The sequence below is a fragment of the Lagopus muta genome, chromosome Z (genome assembly GCF_023343835.1).
Source record: "Lagopus muta isolate bLagMut1 chromosome Z, bLagMut1 primary, whole genome shotgun sequence".
NCBI classification, from domain to species: domain Eukaryota; kingdom Metazoa; phylum Chordata; class Aves; order Galliformes; family Phasianidae; genus Lagopus; species Lagopus muta.
Genome location: NC_064472.1, coordinates 50205267 through 50232624, shown reverse-complemented (window position 1 = coordinate 50232624; position 27358 = coordinate 50205267). Strand labels below are relative to the sequence as shown.

Genomic DNA, 27358 nt, shown 5'->3' with positions numbered 1-27358 from the left:
CAATGAATGTCAGCATTTCTAGCAAGCTTTTCAATGAAGTCAGATAAAAACATTTGGTCTTACCAAGCTCATTCATAGCATGCCTGTGTTCTTCATCAAATGAAAGTTTCATTAAAACACACACTGCAGGACAGATTTGATGATCAACTGGTGCAGGCACTGATTCAGAAATAAGTAGCAGTTAGTATTTTCTAAGTGTATAATTTGTCCAAATCATAAGATTTTCAAAAAGAATCAAAACTTAAAGAGAAATCAACTGCAATTTTGTTTGGATTTTGTTTCTTCCTTTTAACTCACAAATAGACAAATACTTATCAATATTGCTAATAAATGCGTATACATAAGATGCCTGAGTATATCTATATACGACCAAGAAGACATACATGTACTAGAAATATAGCTGGTGCAGAGAAAAGAAGTTTGAGAGAATCAATGTATGCGTTACAGAATGTAACTTCTGGTAAAACAAACAAACAAACAAACAGACAGATAAAACACCAAAAAATAACAGTAACAACAACAAAAACCTTGTTAGTTTTGAAAAACAAAAAACTTACTAAAAATAAATCAGTAAGGTTAACTCTTCCAGCAGTATTAAATAAATAATCCAAAATGAATCTTTCTTCGGTTGTTAAGTCCTGAGAGAACTGCGACTACTGTGGTTATTTTAATACTGAAATAGTTTCATGTACAGCATTAGAAATAATAATTCACATAATATTGCCTAGATTGAGACTTTTTAAAACTCTTCTAAATGAAATGTGTATCTCCTGAATACATCTGAATGAAGAACAATTCGGGATTATTTATTTATTTAGATAGACTGCATTATGCACTGACACGTAAAATAGCACTAAGTAGAAATTTACTGTTAATTCACAGATCATCAACGTAAAACACTGGGGTTATTACTCAGAATGCATCTGAAAGTCTTACAATTTAAAGAACAAGTTTATAAATAGAGTTTCATACCCATAATAGATGATACTTCCTAATGCTACCTCAACATAAAAAGCCTATCTATACATGCAGTCACACATACTATATATGCTGATAGCCAAATGTTTCACAAACCTTACGTACATTTACCAAGAAGCTAAAGTCAGCTGTATTCTTTATAAACTCGCTGTTTATCAAAATTTATAAAGCTGAAAGAACGTACTTGGGTTTTTATCTTGGTCCATGCCTTGTTCATGTGCTTCCTGCCATTCCCAACATGTTTCACAGTAAGCACGGATCTGCTCCAAAAGATGGAGCACGCGGATTTCCCGTCTGCCTCGCTTATCATCAGGCTGGGAGTGAATGATGTTATGCAGCGCTGCACTGGCTCTGGCACGGGCCTCCTTACTACCTCGAGAGTTCCCTAACAAGACAGAGTCTTTATCGTTGCCATGTAAAAGCTGGATGAGAAGAGGAAGACATCCAGACTGACGCATAGCTATGCAGCTGTCTTGAGAGCTAGACATTGCTAGCAATGTTCTTGACATGTCATCTTTATCATGAGTACCAAGCATTGATAACAATGAGTACACCATTTCCACCTGTAGGTCAAATGATTTCAAAAAACAGAGTTATATTTTAAAACTTCACTGTAAAATAAGGTTAACTGAAATCTGAATGGTACACATGAGGAAAACAACCCGCAACAAATGATTTAATGGTGTGAGAGCCTGTGCTACTTAGAAATAATTAAGTACTATTACTACTTCACCATCTATTACCCTAATAAATCTCATTTCGTGGTTAAATAGCTAGAACAAGTTGGCGGTAACTGTAGGCAGCTGTTATTAGTCTGCAAGAATAATGGTGAAGACTTCTAACTTTCCATTGCGCAAAACGATTAAATAAACAATCGTGAAAATATATTACTTTGAAAATGTAAAATGTATTTAAAATTAACTCTATCTTAAAAAAGTAAATTTTGTATGAATTGCACTTTCACGTAGAAATGCTCTTCAGTGAAAAATTATTTCTTATGTTGGCATTAAAAAAAGTATCAAGACAGGGTAAGAGTGATTACATGAATTTCTGCTTTACAATGAAGTAAAATATCTCGCATCTATATATCCTCAAGTTTTCACTTAAAACTGTTTCAAATTAACCAACTATTTTTTGTTGCGAGTGACTTGCATATGGACCAGGTTACTTACAGAAAAGCAAAACTGGAGAATTAAATTAAAACTTTCTTCAAGTTTACCAAAGTAAAATCAGAGAAGGAAACAAATGCTCATTTACTACCTACTATCTGTGTACAAAGCAGTTGTAGAATTAAATAAAGCCGTACAAACCAAACAGTACACATTTAACTCAAAACAACAAACTTTCACATTAAAAAACATGATTGATTCTTCAGGGATTCCTCTGTTGATCTGTGGTCAATGTATGGTTTGATTTGTCTTTCCCATTCTGTTTTCTTCATTAGTAGATTTACATTGAGAACTGCATTTGGTTCCTTCAGTGAGCTTTTAGTAGAATAACATAGTGCAGAAGATGGTAGAGATAATAACTCTAGAACTCCTGAACTCTATCTGAACTCCTACAGCCAAGAAAAACAGCAAAATTCAAAATCACAGAACAACATAAAGAAACTATCGAAGGGAATTGTGGGCATTTCTTTAGAATGTATTAACAAAGAAATGACACTCTGGAATTCTAAACCAAGTTTTCTACAAAAAGTCAGATTTTTGTACCAGCTAGTAGACGAATGAATGATTTTGTTTCTTCCCAAAAGATTCTAACGTATCTGGGATAAGAATAAATACGCAGTTATACAAAAATTATATGGCAGTGAATAGATTAAGCAGCAAATCTGCTAACGTGTGTCTCCCAAAATATCATAGGACTGCTGGAACAATGGAAGTCTTGATGTCTGTGAAAGTGTATTGATCCCATGCAAAATCCACTGAGTCTTGGAGCCTATCTTCTAACAACCCAGTGTCCTGATTTGGAAATCCTTGGTCTGGAAAAGCTCATATGCAGTATTAAAACAAACTGCTTGAATTCATAAAAGACAGTGAATTTACTATGCTTTATGTATGCCTTTTGACAGGTATTTCAAGTGGCAGCTTTAATCCGCAGTAATTTAGATCTGAAAGATAATTCTTCTGTCAGAGAATAAAGCTGAAGAAGCCACCAAAATCTGACCTCTGAGTTGTGGCAAAGGCAGTTTATGGGAAAAATCATGAAATGTTTTTCTCTCTCTCCTTCCCTTTATCCACACACTGCACATAAAGACATTTCTTTCGGCATCTGAAAATACACTGCTCCTATTTAGAATCTGTACCACATGTTCATGTGTATCAGCACTAAGCTTTTCTTATCCTACAGTACACTAAGTTCAACTTATTTCTTTGCATGTATTTTTTTGTACATCTTCCATGCATTCAGGGTTCTCCATCTGTCTACAGCTTCAGTAAATTCCAACGTTTGTAGTGAAAACCTGTTAATAGACTAACCAAAATCACATCCATTTGTGGCATGCATAAAGTGCAAGACAGAAGTTCCAACATTATAGCAACATATTAAAGGCCCAAAGTAATCAATACGATGTCAAGACAAATGGCTCATGGAAGACAGGGCTCAGTACCCTGCCCATACTATTGCTGAGTCCAGAGGCAATACAAGCTCCAGTGTTTCATGAACTGGTGTGCTACAAATCTGTGATTTTTTCCATCTCTTTTTCATGCTGCACATATACTTTTGAACACGTTCTGTTGCAAATAGGCACCACTGTGAATATTTTAAATAACTTCTTAAAATTTTTGGTCTGTATAATTCCTTAACAATTGCTGTTTTGTGAATTTGGTCCCTGAAAAGTATTTCAAGAACTGATTTTAAAAGTTTCCATTGTGGAATACAAATCAACATCGTGAAGTTTTTAAATACTCTAGGAACTTCTAGCAATTGCTTCTTCCATACTGTAGTAACTTTTAATTAATTGTCAACAAATAAAAAAAAAGTAATTCTGTGCATACATATAAAAGCTAGAAAATATTGTAAAATTATATCTCCATAAAATTACTACATGTGAATAGATTATTCAGCTAATATTAGTACTACTGCCAGGAAACAATGAGGTTATTGTATTAGTAAAAATGTAGCATTAGCGACCTGTGGTTTGTAATCTTCGGTTACCTTGGTACCCAGATGACTTGTCAGTCTGCGAGGTACAGAGTAGTTATTACTAGAGCTCATAACACTGGCTGTCTCATGGTCCATTCGAGCAGCAGAACCCTACAAATTAAAACAATTCAATACAGTACAAAGTCTAACTGAATTTACAATTACTGTCTAATTGCATCCCATTTCAGCACTAGATCATGAAATCATAAAAATCAGTTATGAATTCTCAATATATTTTGGCTAAGTTAGGTCCTTGCCGCCTTGACACTGCATAGATGTCACTGTTAAGCTGGACTTCATTACAATTTCTCCCAAAACCCACTGTCAATGGGGTTCTATTTTCATTGGAATTCATAGAATCACAGAATGGCCTGGGTTGAAAAGGACCACAACGATCATCTAGTTCCAACCCCCTGGTGAAGGGTTGCCAACCAGCAGACCAGGCTGCCCAGAGCCACATCCACCCGGCCCTGAATGCCTCCAGGAATGGGGCAGCCACAGCCTCCTTGGGCAACCCGTTCCAGTACTTCACCATCCTCTGTGTAAAAAATTCCTACTAATATCCAACCTAAACCTCCCCTTTTTCAGTTTAAAAGCATTCTCCCTTGTCCTCTCACTATCCACCCTCGTAAACAGCTGTTCCCCCTCCTGTTTATACAGTACTGGAAGGCCACAATGAGGTCTCCCCAGAGCCTTCTCTTCTCCAAGCTAACCAAGCCCAGTTCACTCAATCTTTCTCCACAGAGAGGTGCTCCAGCCCTCTGATCATCTTAGTTGCCCTCTTCTGGACTCATTCCAAGAGCTCTTTGTCTTTGTGTGCTGGTGGCCCCAGGCCTGGACGCAGTGCTGCAGATGGGGCCTCACAAGAGCTGAGTAGATGGGGACAATCACCTCCCTCTCCCTGCTGGCCACCCCTCTTTTAATGCAGCCCAGAACACAGCTGGCCTTCTGGGCTGCAAGCACACACTGCTGGCCCGTGTCCAGCTTCTTGTCCACCAGGAACCCCAAGTCCTTCTCTGCAGGGCTGCTCTCAAGGAGATCTTCACCCAGTCTGTATGAACGCCTGGGACTGCCCCAGCAATTCATTTATAATTCACTTATAATCTCTATTTTCATTGAAAAAAAGGAGGATTTTGCAACAAGCTGAACTAAGATTTTAAGGAGTGAAAAAAGGTTGACTTTTTATGTTAGATTACATATTGCGTAAAACTGTATATACATCTCTATAATACAATCAGATAAGCAAGAACTGACTAAGAGATTCATCTGGACAAAGACTAACCATAGTTAAATCTGTCTGTATCAAAAGCAAATTATAAATGGATTAAACTGTTTTATTTTTTAATAAAAAGCTATAAAATGATGATAAAATTTCCTGCAATTTTCGTGAAAATTATAATGAATAGCATGTCCCTACCTATGTTAGCAAGACCTCTTATTAGCATATTTGCCCTTTAAATCTATTTTGTGTATTTACATCTTTTCTTTCTCACTGGTGTTATCTATTCACTCTTTATTTTTTGTCTTTGCTGTTGCTCTTTCTTTGTCTCTTCTTCCTACTTGTGAAGTTTCCTGATGCCACTCCTTCCTCATTCAGTTTGGGAAACTAAAGTAAGTATCTGAGTAGCCAACACTTTAAGAGAATAGTGTTCTATTTACTTCACTTCTGTACAGGTGAAATTCATCTTCTATTGCAACTGAGAAGAATGCTTTACAAGATTTAAGTCTTCTCAAGCGCAGATCTCTTCCCTGTACAGAAGGAATGTCGTTTTCCCTCTAACATAAGGAAGAAAATTTTCTAAAAGTTCTCCACTTGTTCTGCATACTTAAGTGAATGTTACCCACCATGATGAAAACGGATGTTGATAAATATTTATTTGGAATCATGTTTGCTCTTTCAATGTTATATCTGCTCCACCCCTACATAAATTCCAGAAGTTGAAAAATCATATTCTGTTTTTAAACACTAACTGTGAAGGAATCACAAAAGTTTCACAAGCATAAGAAATCATACATACAACCATGACATCTAAAAAGTCACACAAAAAATAACAATTTTAAAGCATGTTTTAAAGTCATGTTTTAACATGACTGGATTGACAGAAAAAAAGTACCAAGCATTTTCTCTGCTTTGTGGTTATTCATGAAGTAGGCAATCTAGCTGATTTCCTTCATAAAGCTTGAAAAATAAAGGAAAGCAAAAATTTAACTTTAATGCCAAGACAGTATAATGGAAGACAGTTGGAAGAAGGTACAGAAAAGCATAACTGAATCCTGAAAAATCCCAGCTTCAACTGGCAGTATTTCAAGTGACACTGATTATATGAGTACAAAATAACTAGATCTAAATAATTTGGTTGCGTTCTACTTGTAGTGACTGCTCAACAGAACAAAGTGTATTGAGCTGGTTTATCAGAAATAAACATTATGCACAACCCATTAAGCCTCCTCTCTCTGGACTTGTACTGGAAGTAAATAATCCCCAGATGTCTTAGAATACAGATTCAGATCCCTGTATCTATCATCCTCCAGAAGGAAAGGATGTATGTTTTAAACGTTTTTATGAAGCGAAGTTAAAAATTGCTAAAAACACAGGAGCTCAAAAGAAGAATGAATGAATCCTCCACTTGAAAAAGTCTGCCAGAATATGACAATCCATTCTTCCTTCCTTCCCTGTGAAGTATTTGTTCCCCAAAATAACTCCAGATTCACGCAATAAAGATTGATGATGCACCCACAGTGCATCAATTATTTAAATACATTATGCTTTCAACCTTCAAGCTGTGCTGAACTATTTATTTTCTCCAAACAATAACACTGTCCTAAGATTGAGAGTCAAAGCCCCAAGCAATTGTTCAGAGATGGGTGACAGAAGTTAATTCCAAATGGTTATCAAATATATTTCAATATGCTTAATGTTTAATCAGATGAAATATTCTAGCCACCGCAAAATTTATACTGTTTCTGGTAAATCTTCTTGTACAGAATACTCTCAGAAGGATTGAAGTAATTCTATTTCTCTAAAGTAGCAAAAATATTTTGCAAATGAATTCAACTATTAAACTTCAAGGGCAAAGTCCGAAAATCCAAATTACTATCGGGAATGTGTCACCTACAGTTAGAAATTATGAAGTGAATGAACATTACTGCATGGTAAATAAATATTTTTATCCACAGAAGGAAGCCATACATTTTGATGTTTCTTTTAAAAATACAAAAAGAATTTAACACAACCCTCAAAATAATTCTTGACATGTATTTCACTAATAAAAGGAACAGCAGTGACTGACCATTGAGAAGCATTTAAATAACTCTTCAGCACGCTTTCAGATTATTTCATGAATACTACTGTTTCAAAGCATTATCTAAAATAGTATTAAAGAACCACTAATGATCAGCTTGCCATTTAATTCTTCTATTTAAAATGACTGATGCTATAATGATCACTTCTGATGTAAAAATTGAACCATTTCTCATAATTAAATCATACTGCTATTGTTAAATTTCAGCTACAATAAAATAACATTCTCTGTAGTCACTTCTGTTACATTTTTTCTTAGCATTAGGTGAATTAATTATTTTAACCAAAGAAAACCATTTCCTGTATTACGAAATGCTTATATTTCACCTCATAAAAAACATTTCCTTCCACCAAATAAAATGAATTACTTAGTTCTAGATGCAATGAAGAAATTCATAAATCTTTTTAAAATATGCAGGCATGCAAACACTGTACAGTATATAAAAACACGTAACTGTGTATTTCCAGAATACATCAATAAACAGAACAATCAATTTACCTGACCAGTATTGCTAGTTGACATACTGATTTCTGGTGCTCCTTGACCTTCGCTCTGCCTCTCTGTATCATGGGAACCTGCATCATGCTTGCCTTGAGGTGCTCTCTGTCAACGTAACAGTTTATGAAATCATATAGAGAAATTTAATATGCAACCATTCAATGCCCTCTGGACTGTGAATCAACAATGCTGCATCTTCACAAAATCACAAGACAGTATTTTGTATTTCATGTCACTTCGCTTCAATAATTAACAGCTGAGACTGTCTTAGAAAAACTGAAAGATAAAAGTAAAGCATGTCCTCTGAGGATTACAGCCCTGCAAGACAAAGGATTTGCAGTGAGACACGGAAACACCATTTTCCATTAGCTGTGCTCATGTTGCTATCAGAAATGTAACAGAATTGGAGCAAACAGCTGTCTTCCCTGCACTGTCACGTGATCCATGCATATACCAGAGACCACAGCGAGCACAGTTAAATTAAGCTTACACTGGAAGACAAACAATTTCTGCCTGAAAAGAAGGTCAACCTAAATTTTAACAGCAAACTCTGCAGGAATAACTAGCTTGATACCAATGAAATTTATATAAATTTCCCACCAAGATGTATCAGCAAATCAACACCAAAATCAGGCCTTTAAATACAGTTCCTTTAAGAAGGAAATAGAATAATTGAGCTTTGTTCAGTATGCGAAGTATCCAACATCACCCACTAGCATGCTTAACGTGTTCTGGCTTTTCAAAACGGCACATAAGCCTGCCCTTACTGAAGTCTGGAGATGAAAAGGTATTGCCTTACCTCAGAAACAAGATTCTTTTTATAAAATTAGTTTTGACAAATTTTATAAAATTTGCTTAGAGGCTACTACCATACATATATCCCTTTCATTTGTTTAAATAAAATTTCTTATGTTCAGTTACTACAGCGTCCTAAAATGTTTTTGGGCAGTACAGTCTGCAATCTGCCATGCTTTATGGAAACATCTCTTTAATTTTTAGCAAAAACGTACTTTTCTTAAATGTACACACATTAAAATTTTTTCAATTACCTAAAAAATGTTAGCTTCCTTAGGCATGTGGTGATCAAACACAGTATCACCAGTATGCCCTCTGAATTTGTTCACATAGACACTAGTGTATGAAACCCAGAAAATATTTAACACTAAATGGTATCAGAAACCGTAATTACAGTTCTGTACCATAAAAACAGTATTGTACTGTAAAAACAGTCATTAGCTAACTAAATGTTTAAGACAAACATTAAAAAATGACATATACATCCAATGAACTGATGGAAGAAGACTTGTCAAAGAACACAAGGAAATTACATAACAAAACTGAAAAAAATGACTGATAATATTTTTCTTAAACTGTGTATTTAGTTATGGAAAATAAGTAGCCCATAAAGGAAAACTCACGATTTTGGAAACAGCGTTCCTGTTGTTTTAACCAAATTTTTCATTTAAAAAGTCAACAACTTTGCCAGTATACACAAAATTTTATGGCTATTTATGTTCACATAATGACTAAAGACATTTCAATTCCTGATGCAAGAGTAAGAGCTCAATCAAGATCAGGCCTTGCTGTAAAATATACAGAATACAGCGTATGACGACTATCTCTCTCGCAGTATTTTCAATCTTGAGTGAACTGTAAGGGTGAGTTTGACATAAAATTTGCACCCAAGCTTCCTCTGTAAGTAAGGACAGAATTTTCCAGTCACTAGATAACAGTAATTTTCAGTCTCATGAATAAAGCAGTATTCAGTGTTCACAGAGGTCAAAAGCAGAAGTGTTCATTTGCAAGGCACAGGGTTACCCTAGGGGACAGTATTATTCTTCCAACAATAGCCCTGAATTAGGGGCACACTTTCTTTGAGAGCTGATGGTAGAGTGTTTATCAAAAAGCTTTGATGCACCTAGAGCACAAACAGGGAGACATTTCAATCTTCCCAACTTCAAGCAGAAGTCCCCTCAGTATTCTCTGTTTCTCTCTTCTCACTGAGCTAAGTTGTTTACCACATGCTATTTATTAAAGAGATGGCATCTCATTCCCCCTAAAAGACCTCAAGAATATGCCAGTATAAAAAGTAATCAATATAACATCCAATTTCATTCATAATTGTAAGATCATTCTTAACATTAGAAGCACAGCTGATCATATTTTAAATGCAGTGTGCACTCACAGCTTGCATAGATACACACCCATGTTACTGTCACATGATTCAACTATGGGACTGAACGTCAAATCTGTAAATTCACACCAAAGATTTTTTACCTCTTTAGCTACAAAAGACTGGCATAATGGAGTTAACAGTAATATAGGTAGGAGATAGCAGATATTTACTGAAAAACAATTCCTTCATATAAACATCTACCAAATTAAAGTATTACATTACATATATGTATTATATAAAAAGTGTATGCACATGTACAAACATGGATGATTAAAATAAATTCTGCATAGACACAGCATTACTGTAAGTCAAATAATATTAATCTCTGACAGACTAGGGCTCGTATATTAAGAACAGTACAACCCTAAGAGCATAGCATAATATAATATGATTCTGTAATACATCTACAAACACATAAGTATATATTACACACATATATGTTGCATATATATATATGCAATACAGTATATAATACAGACAGTGCAGCAAGGATAATGTAACCACTGCAAGTATGCTGCCTCTGTGCATTACTTTTTACTGAAGATAGAACTGGTGGGTGAAAATATTTAAACCAATCACATCAACAGAGAATCAAAGAATGTATACAACAGCAGATCCTGTAATCTCTACACATGGTGGAGAATTACACAACAGTTACAGAATGAATAGTGCACAGACCCACAGTGTTAAATAGAACTTATTCTGGAACGTGATTTTTGTGCTTACAGCCACCTGTCATTTCTGAATTCAGGCATCACACTACAAAAGTAATTATAAGCTTTGAAGTTATAAAGCATGCTTGTTTGCTTTTGTAGTAGCAAAATGGTCAAATATGTGCCTATTTTACCCAGATTGGAGTAATCTCTAGATCTTGTCTCTATGCTTTCAATGTTTCTCAAGTCAACAACTATCACATCACATAATTTTGCAGTATGTACTAGCAGAAGGAAGGAAAAATATATTTCAAGACATTTGCAAGTACAAAAGGACTTGATCATTTTTGCTAAAATAGCCAATCAAATACTTAAATACCTTGTAATTGTGAGTTGTAATAGCCTCCTGTGTATTTATTAGGACTAAAGACTTTACTACACACTGAAGAATTTTTTTCAAAATATTCAATGACTATTATTTTCTGAACACTGAAAACTGATTTTTTCTTCTCTCTCAAAAGATAAGCAAGCCCTGAAATTGTTTATCAGAAATTCCTCTTCAGAAAGGTATGTACAACTGATCGTTTTATTACTTGATGAAACCAAGCCACAGCCTTTATAACACACTGCATTTTTGTCTTTTAACTGAAAATGCTAGTAGAACTTTTAACTGACTTATCATTAGTGATTAATAATAATAGCATGAAGAGTAATTCCAGTATTTCTTCCTCAGTTCATAGATGAGAGAACAAGTAACTGACTATGCAAATTGACTTGTTCAATAACTGTGAAATCACTAGTTTCTGCAAATAATCCTACCCACCAGCTTATTCAAATGATTTTTTTTTTTTTAAATAGATATACCAGAAACAAAAGAAAGCTCACTAACCTCTGCTTCTGCTGCTTGTGATTGCAGGAGCTGTCGTATACGAAGAATATCCTTCTCTATCTGCTGAATTCTTGCCACCCTCACCTGAAAGGAATGTTTTTATTCAAAAACACCTTTTACTTATTCTGTATAATGACAACATGGAAAGTTTATTGCAAATACAGCTAACTACAACAGCTTATACAAACAGAACTACTTCATTCACGCTGTAATTCAAGTGTTCTTCACAAGAAAACACAGGCATGATTGCAACACTGAAAATACAGTGGTTAGTTAGGTCTCTAATAAAGCTAATACTTTTTAGCAAATTTTTTCACTGCACTCTCCACATAGAAATTTGAAAGAATTTATAATGACCAAGCATCTTCAAAGTAGATAATACTGAATGACTTCTATTATGTTCAGTGATTATGACGATTTGGATGCTCTGTTTACGTGAACAGTCTCTGAATATTTTCTGCCCCTACAAATCTCAAGGAATTTACAAGGCAAGTTTTAAAGCCACATAGTGCTTCTTTGGTCTGTCTGGGTTTACACAGACATTTCTGAATCAATCTGGCTTTCTTTATAGGAAGCTGTATTGCTACTCATTTCTCAGTGCAATCATTCTGTGGTTCATAAATGGAATGTTGAAAAACCAAATTTTACAGGATGCACATACAAGCTGTATTGTGAAGCACAGGATGAATTATGATTCTCTGAAACAGCAAGTGAATAAAGCAAGAGTTAAATAATTGTGTGCGCTTGATAATATACAGTCGTTGACTCCAAAAGTGGGCAGAGAGTAATTAGCCCAGTAACATCAGGATATGAACAGAATGCTGAACTGATTAAATACTGTTGTTTTATCTGATGGACAGATTAATAAAATCCTGATTGTTGTACCTAAATAACAGGTTCAGTGTTACAGTAAAAAAAAAGAAAGGTTTTGTGCATCTAGTGGATGCTGAAAGGATCGTTATAACCAACCTTATTTAACATCTTTACAACCTGAAAATGAAAATAAGATGAACTTTTTAAAAAGATGTTTCCACCAAAAGATACCCATGGAATACAAACACAATGTAATCTCAACATCTTAGAAATAAAGCATATAAATACAAAGTGGAGTGAATTCCTGAAACATACATCATCATAACCTGTGGGAAAAGCATCATGAACACCAACACTTAGCAGAGGTGCACAGCTACAGACAGAGAAGCAAAATTTTGAAAGCAGCACATAAAGAAGCTCCACAAGAGTTAAACAGATCACTCATTCGACAAAAAGGAATTACTGGAAATAACTGCACACTGGTGAAGTGATGACTGACAATATGCCATATGTCTGTAATTCAGAAGAATCCTACAGAGCTGCTGGAGTGAGTCCAGAGGAGGCCAAAAAGATTATCAGAGAGTTGGAACACCGTACCTGTGAAGATGGGCTGAGGGCTTGTTTAGCCTGGAGAAGGGAAGGCTTTGGGGAGACCTCACTGTGGTTTTCCAGTATTTACAGGGAGCTTATAAACAGGAGGGAGACAAGTTTCTTACTTGATGCGATAGCAATAGGACAAAGGGGAATGATTTTAAACTACAGAGTGGAGATTTAGGTTGGAAGGCAAGGTGAAGTTTTTCACTGAGAGGGTGGTTTGGCATTGGCACCGGCTGCCCAGAGAAGCTGTGGATGCCCCATTTCTGGAGATGTTCAAAGCCAGGCTCAGTTGGGCCTGAGCAGACTGATCTGGTGGGGAGCAACCATGCCCATGGCAGTGGGATTGAACCAGGTATTTTTAAAAAGGGATTATTAAGGTCCCTTCCAATCAACTCATTCTATAATTCTATGACACAATACTTCTCTGTCTCTGAGAATGACATTGGAGTTTCCCTTAAATTTCCCTTAAATTGAGTCTCCTTCTATGTCATCAGCAATTAATTGCATAAAGTACATCAAGGGAATCTGAATATGTATACACACACATCTGAGCATGGGAAAATATTTTTCAGCAGATGAGAAATATCCAATATTGCAATCTGTCAACTACCACTGACAAAGTTTTCAAAAGAGGAAAGATCTGAATCCACATTCACCACATTTTACTTGGAAAATGTAAACATTAGACAACTCTTTTTAATTGATAATTTGTGTTAAAGGGGACTTCAGAAGTTCCATCAATCAGAAGCATGCTTTGTATCAAACAGTGAACAAGCACAAAAAAGAAAATACTACTGTAAACAAAACTTTAAGAAATTTAATGTAATTTGTTCAGTAGTGAAACTGAAAACAAGCCTGAAGTCAGTATATCACTTAAGGAAGACATTATACTTCTTCCTATGCAAACACAACATATCAAAGCACCTCAGGATACTTATCAGTACCAGTATATGGGCCTTTATTTGATGAAGATGGTAAGGGGAAGGCAAAAAAAATTCAGGAGAACATTCATTTTATTGCATAACTTACAAGAGTCCTCACAGTACTAAGTCAAACAAGCCTGAAGATGAAAGACAAGATGAAAGAGGGCTCTAAATTTTGAGAAGAATCATTATTTAGTACTCTGCATCTCTGCACTGCATTCATGCACTGTCATGTTTACATTTTTAACCATACCATTGGATTATTAAGGCATCTGTGTGTCTAGGAATGAATTTTCAAGCGTCTGAATACACTCAGAAAATGGTTTAAATTTTAGAAGCTATGTAAGTAACATCATTTATCTCTATTCGTAATATATTCCTACTCATTCTGTAATATTTATCACTCTTATCAAAAGAATATTGTTGGATAAAGCAAATTAACATTTAAAGATACAAATTACTTAGAAATCACTGCTCCAGTAGCACTTTCTAAAAAACATTCCTTCATTTTCTGAAAAATAAGGTCTCATATTTTCTTTTAAAACACTTCGCTTTTATAAAGGTTATACAACTAAGTATACGTGTTAAAATATTAACACTTAGAGATTAAATTTGAAACCTTTTAAAAATCTTTCTTTTTCTCTCAAATGAGGAATACCATGTTATTAACATCAGGTAAGTGTTGGTGTAGATAGTTAAACAAGCTAAAATAAAGTCCTCTCTTGCATCTTTCTGTGTTACCACTGGTCATGTGGTCACATACAATCCTCAAAAGGAGTAACAAAAAATGACTGCTGTGAGCTGACTTGTGTCAGAGGGAAAAATTCAGAGGAATCAATAACAAATGAGAGGGAGAGAAGATCATCATTTTAAGGTCCTCCAGAAGAAAAGGCTAGTACATGAATTAACTGGCAATAGAAGCTACCAGCTCTCACACAGAATAAATCTCTGGGAATCTTAATGCAGAGAACTCTGCAGTGCTACCTTTTACATACATCGTTTCCTTCCTTCAACTCAGATTTTGCATTGTATTCTGTATAACAATTACAGCAGAAGGAAAATGCAGAGCAGTAAGGAAGTTGGAAAACCAGCAAGTCCATGGCACATTTGAACATCATAGTTCAAATATACATAACACAGAATTTGCTTTTATGTGTCTGCACTCCAGAGTACATCTGAACAGCTCTGGCACCTATCCTTCGTATAATGAAACCAAGGGGAATTACCAGTCAAAGCCCACAAGAAGAAAAAATGGATATAGTCACTGCTTATTTTATCATCTTTACATAATTAAAGTAGATGTCATTTTTCTTTTTTTTTTTTAAAGTAAACGTGTTATAAAGAACAAAACATCTGTGATAAACCCACAGGGAAACATTAACTCAGAAAACATACAAAGATTTCAACATCCTCTTGATAGGATTTTTTCCCTCCTGAAATTCAGAAAGAACAAGTAGGGAAGCAGCTGCCTAAGGGAAATCTTACTTTCAGAGTGAGAGAACTACAGTCAAATAATTTGTTCTAACAATTTCAATTATACTGTCTGCATAAATAACTTGGCCAGTAGCATAGTGCCTGTATCCATTTTGCTTACTTTACCTTATTCTACATTAGCCCGTTAGTAACAAAACTCTGAAGTTTGATGACACGCTGCTAGGTTATGCAACAGAGATAACCAGATATACTCAGGCTGAGCCTGTTCTGCCTTCACTCACAACCAATCAACAGAAGTTGCACAGCTGTATTCACACAGGACACTACTGTAGCTGCTAAACATTGATAGCACAGCCGTACTGCTTCCAGATCAGAGTAGGTTATTATCCAACCAGACTAGAACAGGGAAGAATGAACTTGGTTCTGTCTTGAGTACATCAGATGAACATCCTTACACATCCATTATGGGTATACCTGACAGCATATTAGCTGTTTTATTTTATATTAGCACTATTACGGGACATGTATTTTGCAAAAAAATAAAGCCACATAGTTTTTCTGAGAAGTTTAGCTCAATGTAGAAAACACTATAAACTCTGACTACAAACAGAACTAGAAATGCTCCATATGTAGCAAAATTTCTGTTCATGTAAACCTGGAGAAAATAGCACCTATTAATTGAAAAGATTTGTTCTTCAAAACATAAAACCAGATTATTTTTCCTACTTATTACTTAACATCCATGGAAACAAGTAGTAATAAGTAGCTCAAATAAACAGCCATGGGAGAATAGCTTTTACAACCAGCGAGTAACTGATTATCCTACTTACAGGTTTCACAGTTACGTTTCGGGTAATACTTCCAAATGTGGCTAATATGATTTGCTTACAAAACTGTGCGTGTACTCATCATGAATGCAAAACAACTCTTGGTGAGAGTAAACAACTTACGCATATGAATTGAGGTATGGCCTCTGGTTAAGAAAACCTACCAGATCCTCACTGGATTTTATTCTGAACAGAAAGAGGTCTCTGACGAGCATCTTGAGAACTCACTAAGAACTGCAACCGCTTCCATCATACCAGACTTTGATACACTAGTTTTAGAAAACCAAGGTCAAATACCCGACTAGTGCTAGGTTTTTGTGGCCCTCTTTTTAATGTTTTAATAAAAATATATTTTTAAAAACAACTTTTGTTGTTTTTACATTAACTATATTATATATTTTATACACACCCCAATTTGTCTTTCTCAGTGCAGTCCAGGCAAGCCAAAAGGACACATGCTCTAAGCTATCACTGTGCTTACAAACTGTTTAAAGATACAACTATCAATAACTTGATAAAATCACAGAAAAACCTTTTCTGTTCTTTCTAATAAAAACTATACCTGTGCTCGCTTCTCCATATCCTGACAAGTACCCAATTGCTCTTCCATTGCAGCTCTGATTTGCCTTGCCTCATACTCCAGCTGCCTTCTGGTCATATCTGTTTGCAAGGAGAACTGAAATCGAATTACAGAGAAGGCATTTTAGTATCAAATTTATGTAAATGATGAATGTCTTTGAACAAAAGTGGAACTGTTTTTCCACAGCAAAATTCATAAACAAACAGATTATGAATAGTATATTAGTAAAATATGGTTATGTTATTAAAAAGAAGAACACAAATTGTGTTTCAAACAACAAGCTACCTGCAAGTTTTGTCAAATGACTACATGCAATCTATAAAAATTGAGACATTATTACTCATTACAAGCCTGGAATATTTGGTTACTAACATACATCTGCATGTCAGTAAAACTGTTACACATTCCAGGACAATCAGTATTTTTGAAAATATCCAGAGGTACAAAACTGTTATTACGATACTATGGCCTCATTCTTACTTTTGTTATCTACCCTATTTTTCAATATCCAGCGAAAAAAACCCTAAATGTTCAATTTGTAACAACCACATAACTGAAAGGCACTCCAACTAGTTTATGATTTTTATGTAGATTTAAAACAACAGGTCTGCACAACCAGTAAAAAAAAAAAAACAGCAAGAAAATCAAATTAAGTGCTAATTTTAAAGATGACAAAAAACAGAAAAAGAGGTGGCAGGAATTGCTATAGGACACCTGGTCCCACTTTCTGTCAAAAGCAGGGTCTTCAAGTTAGGTATCCAGGCTTAAGTCAAGCCAAGTTTTTAATACTTCCAGCAAGACAGGTTTCACCACTTCTACAAGCAACCAATTCCAATAGTCAGCTGTCTTCATAATAAAATCTTTTTTTCTTATATTCACACAGAATTTCCCATGAATAACTTGTGCCCTCTTGTTCTGTCACCACACATCCTTGTGAAGAGTACCTCTGTCTTCTTGACAGCTACTTTTTAAGCATGAGAAGACATAATTAGACCTCTAGGTCCTTCTCTAGGCCCAACAAGGTGATTGCTTCAGCTGAAAGTTCAATTATTACCCACATGTACATATGTCATATATTTATTTGAACATGGCAGAAACAGAGAAAGATCCAGTAAACATGTCTGTACATGAAATGAACTAGTTAATATTTTCTGAAACACACCAATACCTTTCTGACAAGACAAATGTAAATTTACTGAACTTTTCATGAGGTCAGCAGTTTTGAAACTACATAGCAACAAGGGAGTGACAAGTAAAACAAAATGAATTCTATGGAGGATTAAAGTTCTTTCACTTAAAGATCAGTGAAAGTTGCCTTTCTGATGAGGACAGAACAAATTCTTTCAAAAAGGAGCAGTGATGAGCATCACATCTATTCTTAGTGTATGGAGACACCTCTGTAACAGGAAGTTACTAGAACAGAGCACAAACGAAAAACAATGACTGCACGAATGAGATAAACAAAACTGGAAGGCAGAAACTTTCGCATAATCTGTGTAGCACTATGTAATCAATAATAACTGACAGAAAACAGAAATGCTTCTCTGATCTAAAACTTCCTCTGGTATGGAAAAAGGAAATATCCAATCTAGTATATTCTACTAGCTATTTTTCCACCAATAATATGTAAAAATCATATGAAAGTAGAATTTATAAACCATTTTGATTTTGGGAAAGGAGCTTTTAAGAACGTCAGAAGGAATCTTTCAGCTACTGACACACAGAAAGAAAGGAAAAGAATGAAGCACAATCATACAGCTCCATTACGGCAGCTGCACAGAAATGAGAAGGTTGTGGATTTCAGAGTGCATTTCATAGACAAAGCTATGGACTAAACTGAAGAAAAATCTGAAACACAATGAAAATTTTTCAAAGATTAAGGCTTTAATTATTCTTAGAAAATTTAAATAGAACTACTGCACCTTTACATTGCTTCTAGAAGCCTACACTACACTGTTTTTGGATGATTATTCAGCTTGCAAGTAAGTCTTCAAGAGCAGTTCTCAGAAAATACTTCAATATTGAACACAGAGAAAGCCAAAACAGTCAAACATCTACAAATACATAACGCTACTAAAAAGACACCAAAAAAATAGGGTCTGCACAGTGTAGACACATTCACAATTCTATCCATTGCTGATGGATAAGCAGTAATGAATAAACTGCAACGAAACAGATTTTATGTAGATATTAAGAGAGACATCCTAGTAAAAAGTGTTAATTTAATTGATTACCTGTTGAAATTGAGAGATTTGTATCTTAAAACCTACAATACATTTACTGTGACACAGATACAACTGACAATGCCTTTGAGGTCTTTTTCATGCTTTCTCTTACTCTGGTTTTCTGATTAAATTGGCCACCGTTGAATGTTATAAATGCTGATGTCCAGCTACTTCACTCCAGTTACTGAAGTGCTTCCATATTCTACTTCCATTTCCAGGAGGTGGACTAATGCCTAATCAGATTTGACTCTGTCAGGATAGGCAACCAAACTGTACATGCAATTAATGCACAGCAAATACATCCAAGTTTCTGAGGTCTAACAACCAGAAAACGTCAATTATCTTGGAAATCAGATATCTTCATCTATATGAATATTCATTCGTATCAGAGATCTTCATTATTCAAGATTTGACTACAAATTATTTGGAGATACTAAGGCAAAAGATTGGAGCAAGAGCATTTACACACATTATAGCACCACTTGTCGTTTTAAAAGAAGAGCTCTTACATAAATTGTGTCTTAGGCTAATATTACTCTCAAAATTAAAACACTCTATTAAATAACAAAAAATTACAGAAAAAAAAGATCTCTGGAGGATACAGCTAACTGATGTAATTTATTTGTCATAATAACTTTCTGGCATCCTTTTTTAATGCTGGCATTCATAGTAGTAGGTATGAATTTTAAAATGAATTAAATATGAAAACATTATTTAGACCAAATAAGCTTTACATACTAGTTTAAAATGCTTTAAATGAAAATGATGTTAGAGAGTCACCAAGTTCGTAAGATATACAAAGCAGCATACTACAGTTACTCACATTTTCAGTAAGGGGGAGACTATCAATCCTTTTAGTAAGGTTCTGGAGCTGGGCATAATACCAGTCCTTTTCTTTCTCTTCCTTCTCAAGTTCCGCAAGCAAAAGAGATCTATTGAAAACAAGCAAGAAATGTCTCATCAACAAATATGAATGCAGAAATGAGCACTGATACAAATAAAAAGGGTTAAGAAACAAGGTTTGAGGGAGAAAGCACTAACCAGGAGTTTAAGAAGGTTCCCTGGCCCCAAATAAACAAATTGCTATGCTGTGCTGAGCAAGACATTTTAATTTCATGTGCACCAGGCCCACAGTTATAGGCAAATATTGATATTTCTTCTATTATCACTTAGAAATCTACAGTTCAGCAGCACTTAGTGAAAGTTAAGCAAAGTTACTAGTCACATGCTAACTCAAATCCTGCTGCTTTTAGACAATAAGCTTTTGTACGTTGCACTGAAATACAGCTGCTATTTAAAAAGTATTGGAAATTTCAAGAGTGAATACATCTCAATATCATTTTACTAAATATGATTATTGTTACATCCGTTGTAGTATCTCCTCATTAACTCTGTCACCCATAAAAACAAAAAACACCAAGGTAAAGCATGCAATATCAAGTTGTTTCTCTGGTTATTTAAACAACTTAAAAGAGCATTTTCTACAAAATATTACAGTCAGGGTACATTTGTAGCCATTTAGAACATTTCAAACGGGTATTATAAGCATACTGTAGACCTGAACAATACAGGAGAAAGATAAGAAGTTGACTATGTGTGGAGTACCAAACGAAAATTTATTAAAAGTTTTACCTACTATTTTATCCATCCTTCATAAACTACACCAGTATAGTTCTAAAAGTTATCAATATGGTTACACATTATTTATTCTCATATCACTTTTCAAAACATGTAACATTTTTAGTCTTAGTCTGTATTACTCAGTATTACTGGCAAGCATTACTTCCTCTCCCTTAACTTTTACACCTGCCTTTCCTTAGTATTAGCTGTGGTCTGAACAAGAGCCATATGAACTTTTACAAAACACACAAAAAAATGTTATGGATAATTAATCTAAGTTTTTAAGGAACAAAGAGTGTACACAGCAGAGTTTTCCCTCAATTACTCTATTAATGCATCCGAAGCGCAACTTGGAAAGATGATAATCAAACCTCCTCGTGAAAGAACACACAGTAAAAATAATTTAAAAGTATGTATTTTAAAGAATCTGCTTGACTGACCTTCTTAAAAAATGCTTAAAACTATTTTTGATAACATTAATACTCCCAAAAGCAAGTATGTGCCCTAAGGAATTCCTCAAGTCTTTTAGACAGATTGAATTAAATGTGAGTAGATTATGCTTTGAGAACAGCTGAGAAAGACATTCTTTTGGCCTTCCACTGCTCATTCTCTAACACACAGGACCTGCCCTGCCTGATCTCTGTGCACCTCTTTTCCTTGGTGCAAATATACTGTTGGGTGTTCAAGTACTAGTTGTGTCCTATTTGATAAGTCAATTTTGCAGAAGTATAATTAATGCAATTCTTATTAAAAATATTTCTATTTCTAAAAATGTTTTCTAACAGCCTGATCAGATTATTCCCACCTGTTGCTGTATCAAGACCACATAAAGACTTACAAATTAACTAGTTTTGCCTCTGGATTCAAAGACCTGCTTGTAGGAAAAATTACTTTCAGCTAAGTGAACATTGATTTTCTCCTGCAAAATGCAGGGTATTCAGTTCATGAGTGAGACTCATTTCGTTCAATCTGTTTTGACATGTATAATGGATGCTAGAAGCAAGAAATGAACTTAGGAACCAAAAAACAATTCAAGACCTGGGGGCAACTCTTTAAATTCAATAGCATCAATTTTTGCTTCTGAGCAATGCTTTATTTGGGCCTACTAGTTTGCTATTATTGCTCCAGGAGAATTTAGATTTTAATGACATCTTTAAGGTCTCTCAGTCCAATGTCTGAAGGAGTGCAGACTGCACTTCAAATTCCTTAAAAATAAGCAGTATGTCTCTGTAGATGTGTTTGATGAGTTGCTCCATACATTTATGTTACTATCAGAGGTTACATCAACCAGAAGTAGAGCTCCTTCTGCAACCTTCCAGAATTTCATGAGGTTAATTAAGAGAGAGCAGAGTTACTACACCTTTGTGCACTCCAAAACCACTTCTTTCAGCACTGTCATGATAACAGAGAATATTCTGTCTATCATACGCTGATAGAATCAGTGAAAATGCAACAAGGCAAAAGTAGTAAACTTTTGAAACATCACAGTTTTTATGAGTTAACAGAAAGATTCTAATTTGAACCACTTTTTTAATGGGAAAGTATTTAGAAAAAAGTTTGTAATGATTTTTTCTGAATTGACAAAAAATAAACGAAGTTGAGTCAAAAGGTTCCTTCTTTTATAGATCTTTTCTGGATGATTATGTCAATGTTATTGCAAGTCAATAGAGAGAAGAGCAACAAAGTATGTGCTATGCTACTTGCATTACATAATTAATACTTTCACCTCCATTGGTAGCTGATACAACAACAAAATCTTGAAAACCAAACACTTTCTAAGAGATGCTGTAAAGACATAGTTAAGTCATACAGTTAGCCATGAAGAGATAAAAACGTAAGTCATAAGACGAGAAAATGCTAAAAATCAACAAATTAAGAAAAAAAACCACAACAAACTGGAATAAAACAAGAATAATAATCAAAGAATACACACATTTTCATAAAAAAATCAGCACAGCCCCATCACCTCTAGTATTATGTCACAGAGCTGACAAAGATGAGATTATCTAAATGATAAAAGATAAACCATAACGTAAGATAACTGTAGTTCTTAAAATATAGAATCATAGAATCATAGAATCATAGAATCACCAAGGTTGGAAAAGACCTAAAAGATCACCCAGTCCAACCGTTCACCTATTCCCAATAGCTCCCACGAAACCATGTCCCTCAACACAACATCCAGTCTTTCCTTGAACACCCCCAGGCTCGGTGACTCCACCACCTCCCTGGGCAGTCCATTCCAGTGCCTGACCACCCTTTCTGAAAAGTAATACTTCCTCATGTCCAGCCTGAATCTCCCCTGCCGTAGCTTGAAGCCATTCCCCCTGGTCCTATCACTAATGACACGAGAGAAGAGGCCGACCCCCAGCTCACTACAGCCTCCCTTCAGGAAGTTATAGAGAGCAATGAGGTCTCCCCTGAGCCTCCTCTTCTCCAGGCTGAACATTCCCAGCTCCTTCAGCCTCTCCTCATATGGCCTGTGTTCCAGACCCCTCACCAGCTTTGTTGCCCTCCTTTGAACACGTTCCAGGGCCTCAATATCTTTCTTGCAGTGAGGGGCCCAAAACTGGACACAGTACTCGAGGTGCGGCCTCACTAGTGCTGAGTATAGGGGAACAATCACCTCTCTGCTCCTGCTGGCAGCACTGTTCCTGATGCAGGCCAGGATGCCATTGGCCTTCTTGGCCACCTGAGCACATTGTTGGCTCATGTTCAGCCGAGCATCAATCAATACCCCCAGGTCCATTTCCTCTACGCAGTCCTCCAGCCACACCGCCCCAAGTCTGTAGCATTGCCTGGGGATGAGAACCTGCACCATAGTCTGAAAAAGTGTCTGACCAACAACACCTGAAAATAGCTAGAGAGAAAGCAGGAGAGATTTATTAAGCAGTATATTCTAAGTTGGTAGCCTAAAACATTTTGGACTGGGCTCCAAGCAAACTGTTTAAGCTTTAGATGTTTCTACTCATTGCAGGGGAACTGGACTGCATGACCAGCCCAAGATTCTTCCAACTCAAATAATTCTATGATTCTAAAAATACATATTTCCCATTTCCTGCATCTACTGAGTTTAAAAATGGAGGAGAATTGAGTAAGTGGGAAACATGCAAAACACTTCTTCATACCAGTTGGTTAATTTTTTCCTTCTCAGAAGATCATTTTTCTTGTTCCTTATTTGTTTACATTTTCAAACATCTAGAAAATTTCTTTATTGATAAGCACCTCGTGATTTTGCCCAATTCATATACAGTTAATACATGATGTGGTCCTTCCCAGACGCTGCTGCCCACAAGCGAAACATATTTTTCAGGGTGCTAAAATACTGAATGAAAATGTTCTTATGCTGCAGGATTCCAAAAAATGTTAGTTTTTAAATTTTTCTAATGTTCTGACATCTGTGAAGTTCCACAAACTCTTAGAATACCTATTCAAATGCAAGAAACAAACAAACAAACAAACAAACAAAAAACTACCAGCAAGTTATCCATGTTGAAACACCAGAACTTAGCAACAAACACACAAGGCACAGCAAAGTAAGTGGTTAATTCCTTTCCGAATTCATACTGCTTTGAAATGCATACCCCTATATTCTCCACTCTAAATTCTGATTTTTCTGATTACCCGGGGCTCAGGTCAACACTTCAAGCATTTGCAGATGTCCTGCAAAACAGCATTAAGAGCTGGGCAGTAGTGATTATTATTTCAGCAATAAATCAAGCCACATGTTATCTGGTCATGCCTCTACAGAAGATCATCTTCTCAGCAGCACAAATCTTTACTGCCACGGTTGCAACAGTAACACTGTCAGAACTTTACTGAAATTAAAATAACCCTTTCCCTCCCTTTTCTCCAGCATTATTTGAAAAAAAAAAAAAAAAAAAGACCAGATCACTCTGGACTTTATTGCTAAACAAAAATGTCCAAAGAAAAATCACTTCAGAATCATTTTTTAGAATCATTTACTAATTGTAGTAAAAGATTACATTGTAAACCAGATGTATTGCAGTAACCAACCTGAACTCCAGTTGCTCTAAATTAATGGTCCCTTCTCTGAATGACCTGGAGTCCAATGACTTCTATTGTAACTGAGAGTCCCAACTACACTTAAAAGATTTAAGCACCATATATGGTAAAAAACAGCACTGGAAATAACAAAAACTTGTACAATATTTTGTTAAGGTGGATCATGAACTACTGCCAGGTTCTCAGTTTGGATAAGAAATAGGAGTGCCCTGTCCTTGTGAAATACGACACACAGAGAGCTCTACAAGCAATACTTTAGAGACTAGGATAAAAGACTCTAAGAATGGAAAAACTTAAGAGGGAAAAGCCATGAGTTCAAATGGCAGATACATTAGATTCTTTAAGACTGAAGTAAGCAAGTGGGAAGAGATTCCTGAATTCCTATATTCTTCTAAACAGCTTTTCAGGAGTCTGCATTTTGAAGAGGAAACAAACATGACCACTGAGTAAAATCTGAGATAAACAGAAGTGCTGCTAGAGGAGACTCACTATGGATCCATGGGAAATTACTTTCGTTTCAGCAAACGAGAGGGACCTAAAAATAGTATTTAAAGCACAAAAGCTTTCCTCAATACCAGGAAAGGCCATTTAAAGTGGGAGTTCAAGGCTGCTGCTCCACAAACAATTTACTTCCCAACAAATTTTTGTATTACAGTTCCAAATAGGTTTTTTTTTTTGCTTGTTAAAACTACTAAGCTTAAAATATAGTGTTGCTGATTGTTTTTCAGCCCCACAGAATTACACCCTATCAATCAGCAGCTTGCAATGACCAAATCTTTAGAAAACCCAAAAAGTATGCCTCTAAAAACATGTGGGATTTCAGACAGATTCATTTTTAGGTATGAGGATGTCTTCAATGGAGACAGCTACCTATCTCTTACATTTCCTTCAAAAGTGATTGATAACATACTACAGCTCTGTATTATGCCTGTGCACTTCTTACTAAGTGGTTTAAATAACTGACCAACCAGCCATGGTTGTCGTAATAATTTGCAAAACATAGAAAGAAATTGCACCATCACATTGCCAGTTTTAACGTACCAACTTACCAATAATGGTGAGGAGATACAAATGGGTATGAGATGCCATGACAGTTCAATGTTTGTAAAATGCTAATCATCTGATCAACGTAAATTAACCTTCAGCCAATGGACAGTAACCACAGCATGCAAGAAGCAGAAAGCGTTTTATATGTTTTAAGACTTTTTTTCATCTAAATATAATACATACTCCTGGTTTCCTTACTTGTTACAGTAAATACACCTTTACAATCACAAACCTTACAGCTAAATATATAATATTATAATATACATATTATGTATATATAATATATAATACACCACTAAATTTATCCTACTGAAATTAAAAGTAAGCACATACTGGATGAACAGATAAAAAAATATACCTCTCTTTTTCTAGCTCTTCTAAATAACCAGTGCTTTCTCTGCTTCCATTCATAAATCCTCTTCTTGGAAACGATCCCATGGGAACAGGACTGCACTCTCCTGAACGGCTTGACACAGACCCTTCCCGGCTCCCATATGAGCGCACAGACACCTTTGGCCTTAATTTCACTCCAGGAAAGCTGGTACTCTCCAGGTTCAGTTCTGGGTAACAGAAAGCAAATATTTTCAGAGATGAAGTTCAGCAGCACATTTGAAACATCTTTCATGTACAAATCCACGTTTCTTCAATGGAAGCATTCTGAACATTTTGCACTGGGAACTAGAAAAGAACAAGGCAAACAAATCAAGTCTTGACTGTACATTTAAGAGAATAGTAGTCCCTGAGTAGATGGCAAAACTACAGTTTTGCCCATTAGAAACAGTGTCCCTGCACTGTTTGCCTATCTTTTTCCCAGAGGAATTTAGAAACGGGTAGAGTTTTGTAAGAATGTCATTAAAAATGCCATATGAATTGCTCTTGTAGCCTACTTCCTAAAGTCTCTTTCTCAGGGATCCTGCAGATGATTCATTATCATGTAGATGATGACAAGCCTGTTCACCACAAGGCCCTTAAATGTAACCTTCCTCTATGATACTTATGGTTCAGTTGTAAGGATAATAGGTATACACAGATTTGAATTTGCTCTGGAAGTATTATATGGGATGGTGCACACTCCACCACACTCTTGAGGGAAGAGAGGATCAACTTTCAGCATGACAGACACAGTTTCAGTAGTGTGGCACAGGGAGGAAAGGGCATGCAAGAAAGCTCAGAAAAATCTGTGATTCAATCTGTCTTTAATTTAAACAATTTGTTTTTGTTTGTTTGTTTGTTTGTTTTCCTACAAAACTGAATGAAGTGGAAGTTTTATCCAATTTATTCATACATAAGAGGTACTAGATACACAAAAGGGAAGAGACACCATCCAGGGGGACCTGGACAGGCTTGAGTGGTGGGCCTGTGCCAACCTCACGAAGTTCAGCAAGGCCAAGTGAAAGGTCCCGCATCTGGGTCAGGGCAGTCCCAAGCACAGATACAGGTTGGGCAGTGAATGGCATGAGAGCAGCCCTGAGAAGAAGAACTTGAGAGAGTCAGCTGATGAAAGATTCAATATGAGCCTGTAATGTGTGGTTGTAGACCATAAGGCAAACCATATCCTGGGTTGAATCAAGAGAAGCGTGACCAGCAGCTCAAGGAAGGCGATTCTACCCCTCTACTCTGATCTCC

The 27358-nt window shown here is 35.7% G+C and overlaps 1 protein-coding gene across 4 annotated transcripts in view; it reads right to left on the bottom strand.

Annotated features, from left to right (window-relative positions):
- Positions 1 to 27358, bottom strand: part of APC (APC regulator of WNT signaling pathway) — a 93624-nt gene that overhangs the window by 16842 nt on the left and 49424 nt on the right. For 2 of the 4 annotated variants that reach the window (XM_048931359.1, XM_048931360.1), the window contains exons 4-11: positions 26091 to 26292; positions 19863 to 19971; positions 16797 to 16910; positions 11641 to 11724; positions 7923 to 8027; positions 4111 to 4233; positions 1163 to 1541; positions 64 to 159 (exon numbers count right to left, since the gene is read on the bottom strand). In XM_048931359.1, the coding sequence (XP_048787316.1) occupies positions 64 to 159; positions 1163 to 1541; positions 4111 to 4233; positions 7923 to 8027; positions 11641 to 11724; positions 16797 to 16910; positions 19863 to 19971; positions 26091 to 26292 (1212 nt within the window). The remainder of the gene's footprint in view (positions 1 to 63; positions 160 to 1162; positions 1542 to 4110; positions 4234 to 7922; positions 8028 to 11640; positions 11725 to 16796; positions 16911 to 19862; positions 19972 to 26090; positions 26293 to 27358) is intronic. The other 2 variants (XM_048931361.1, XM_048931362.1) reach the window with 2 other exon arrangements.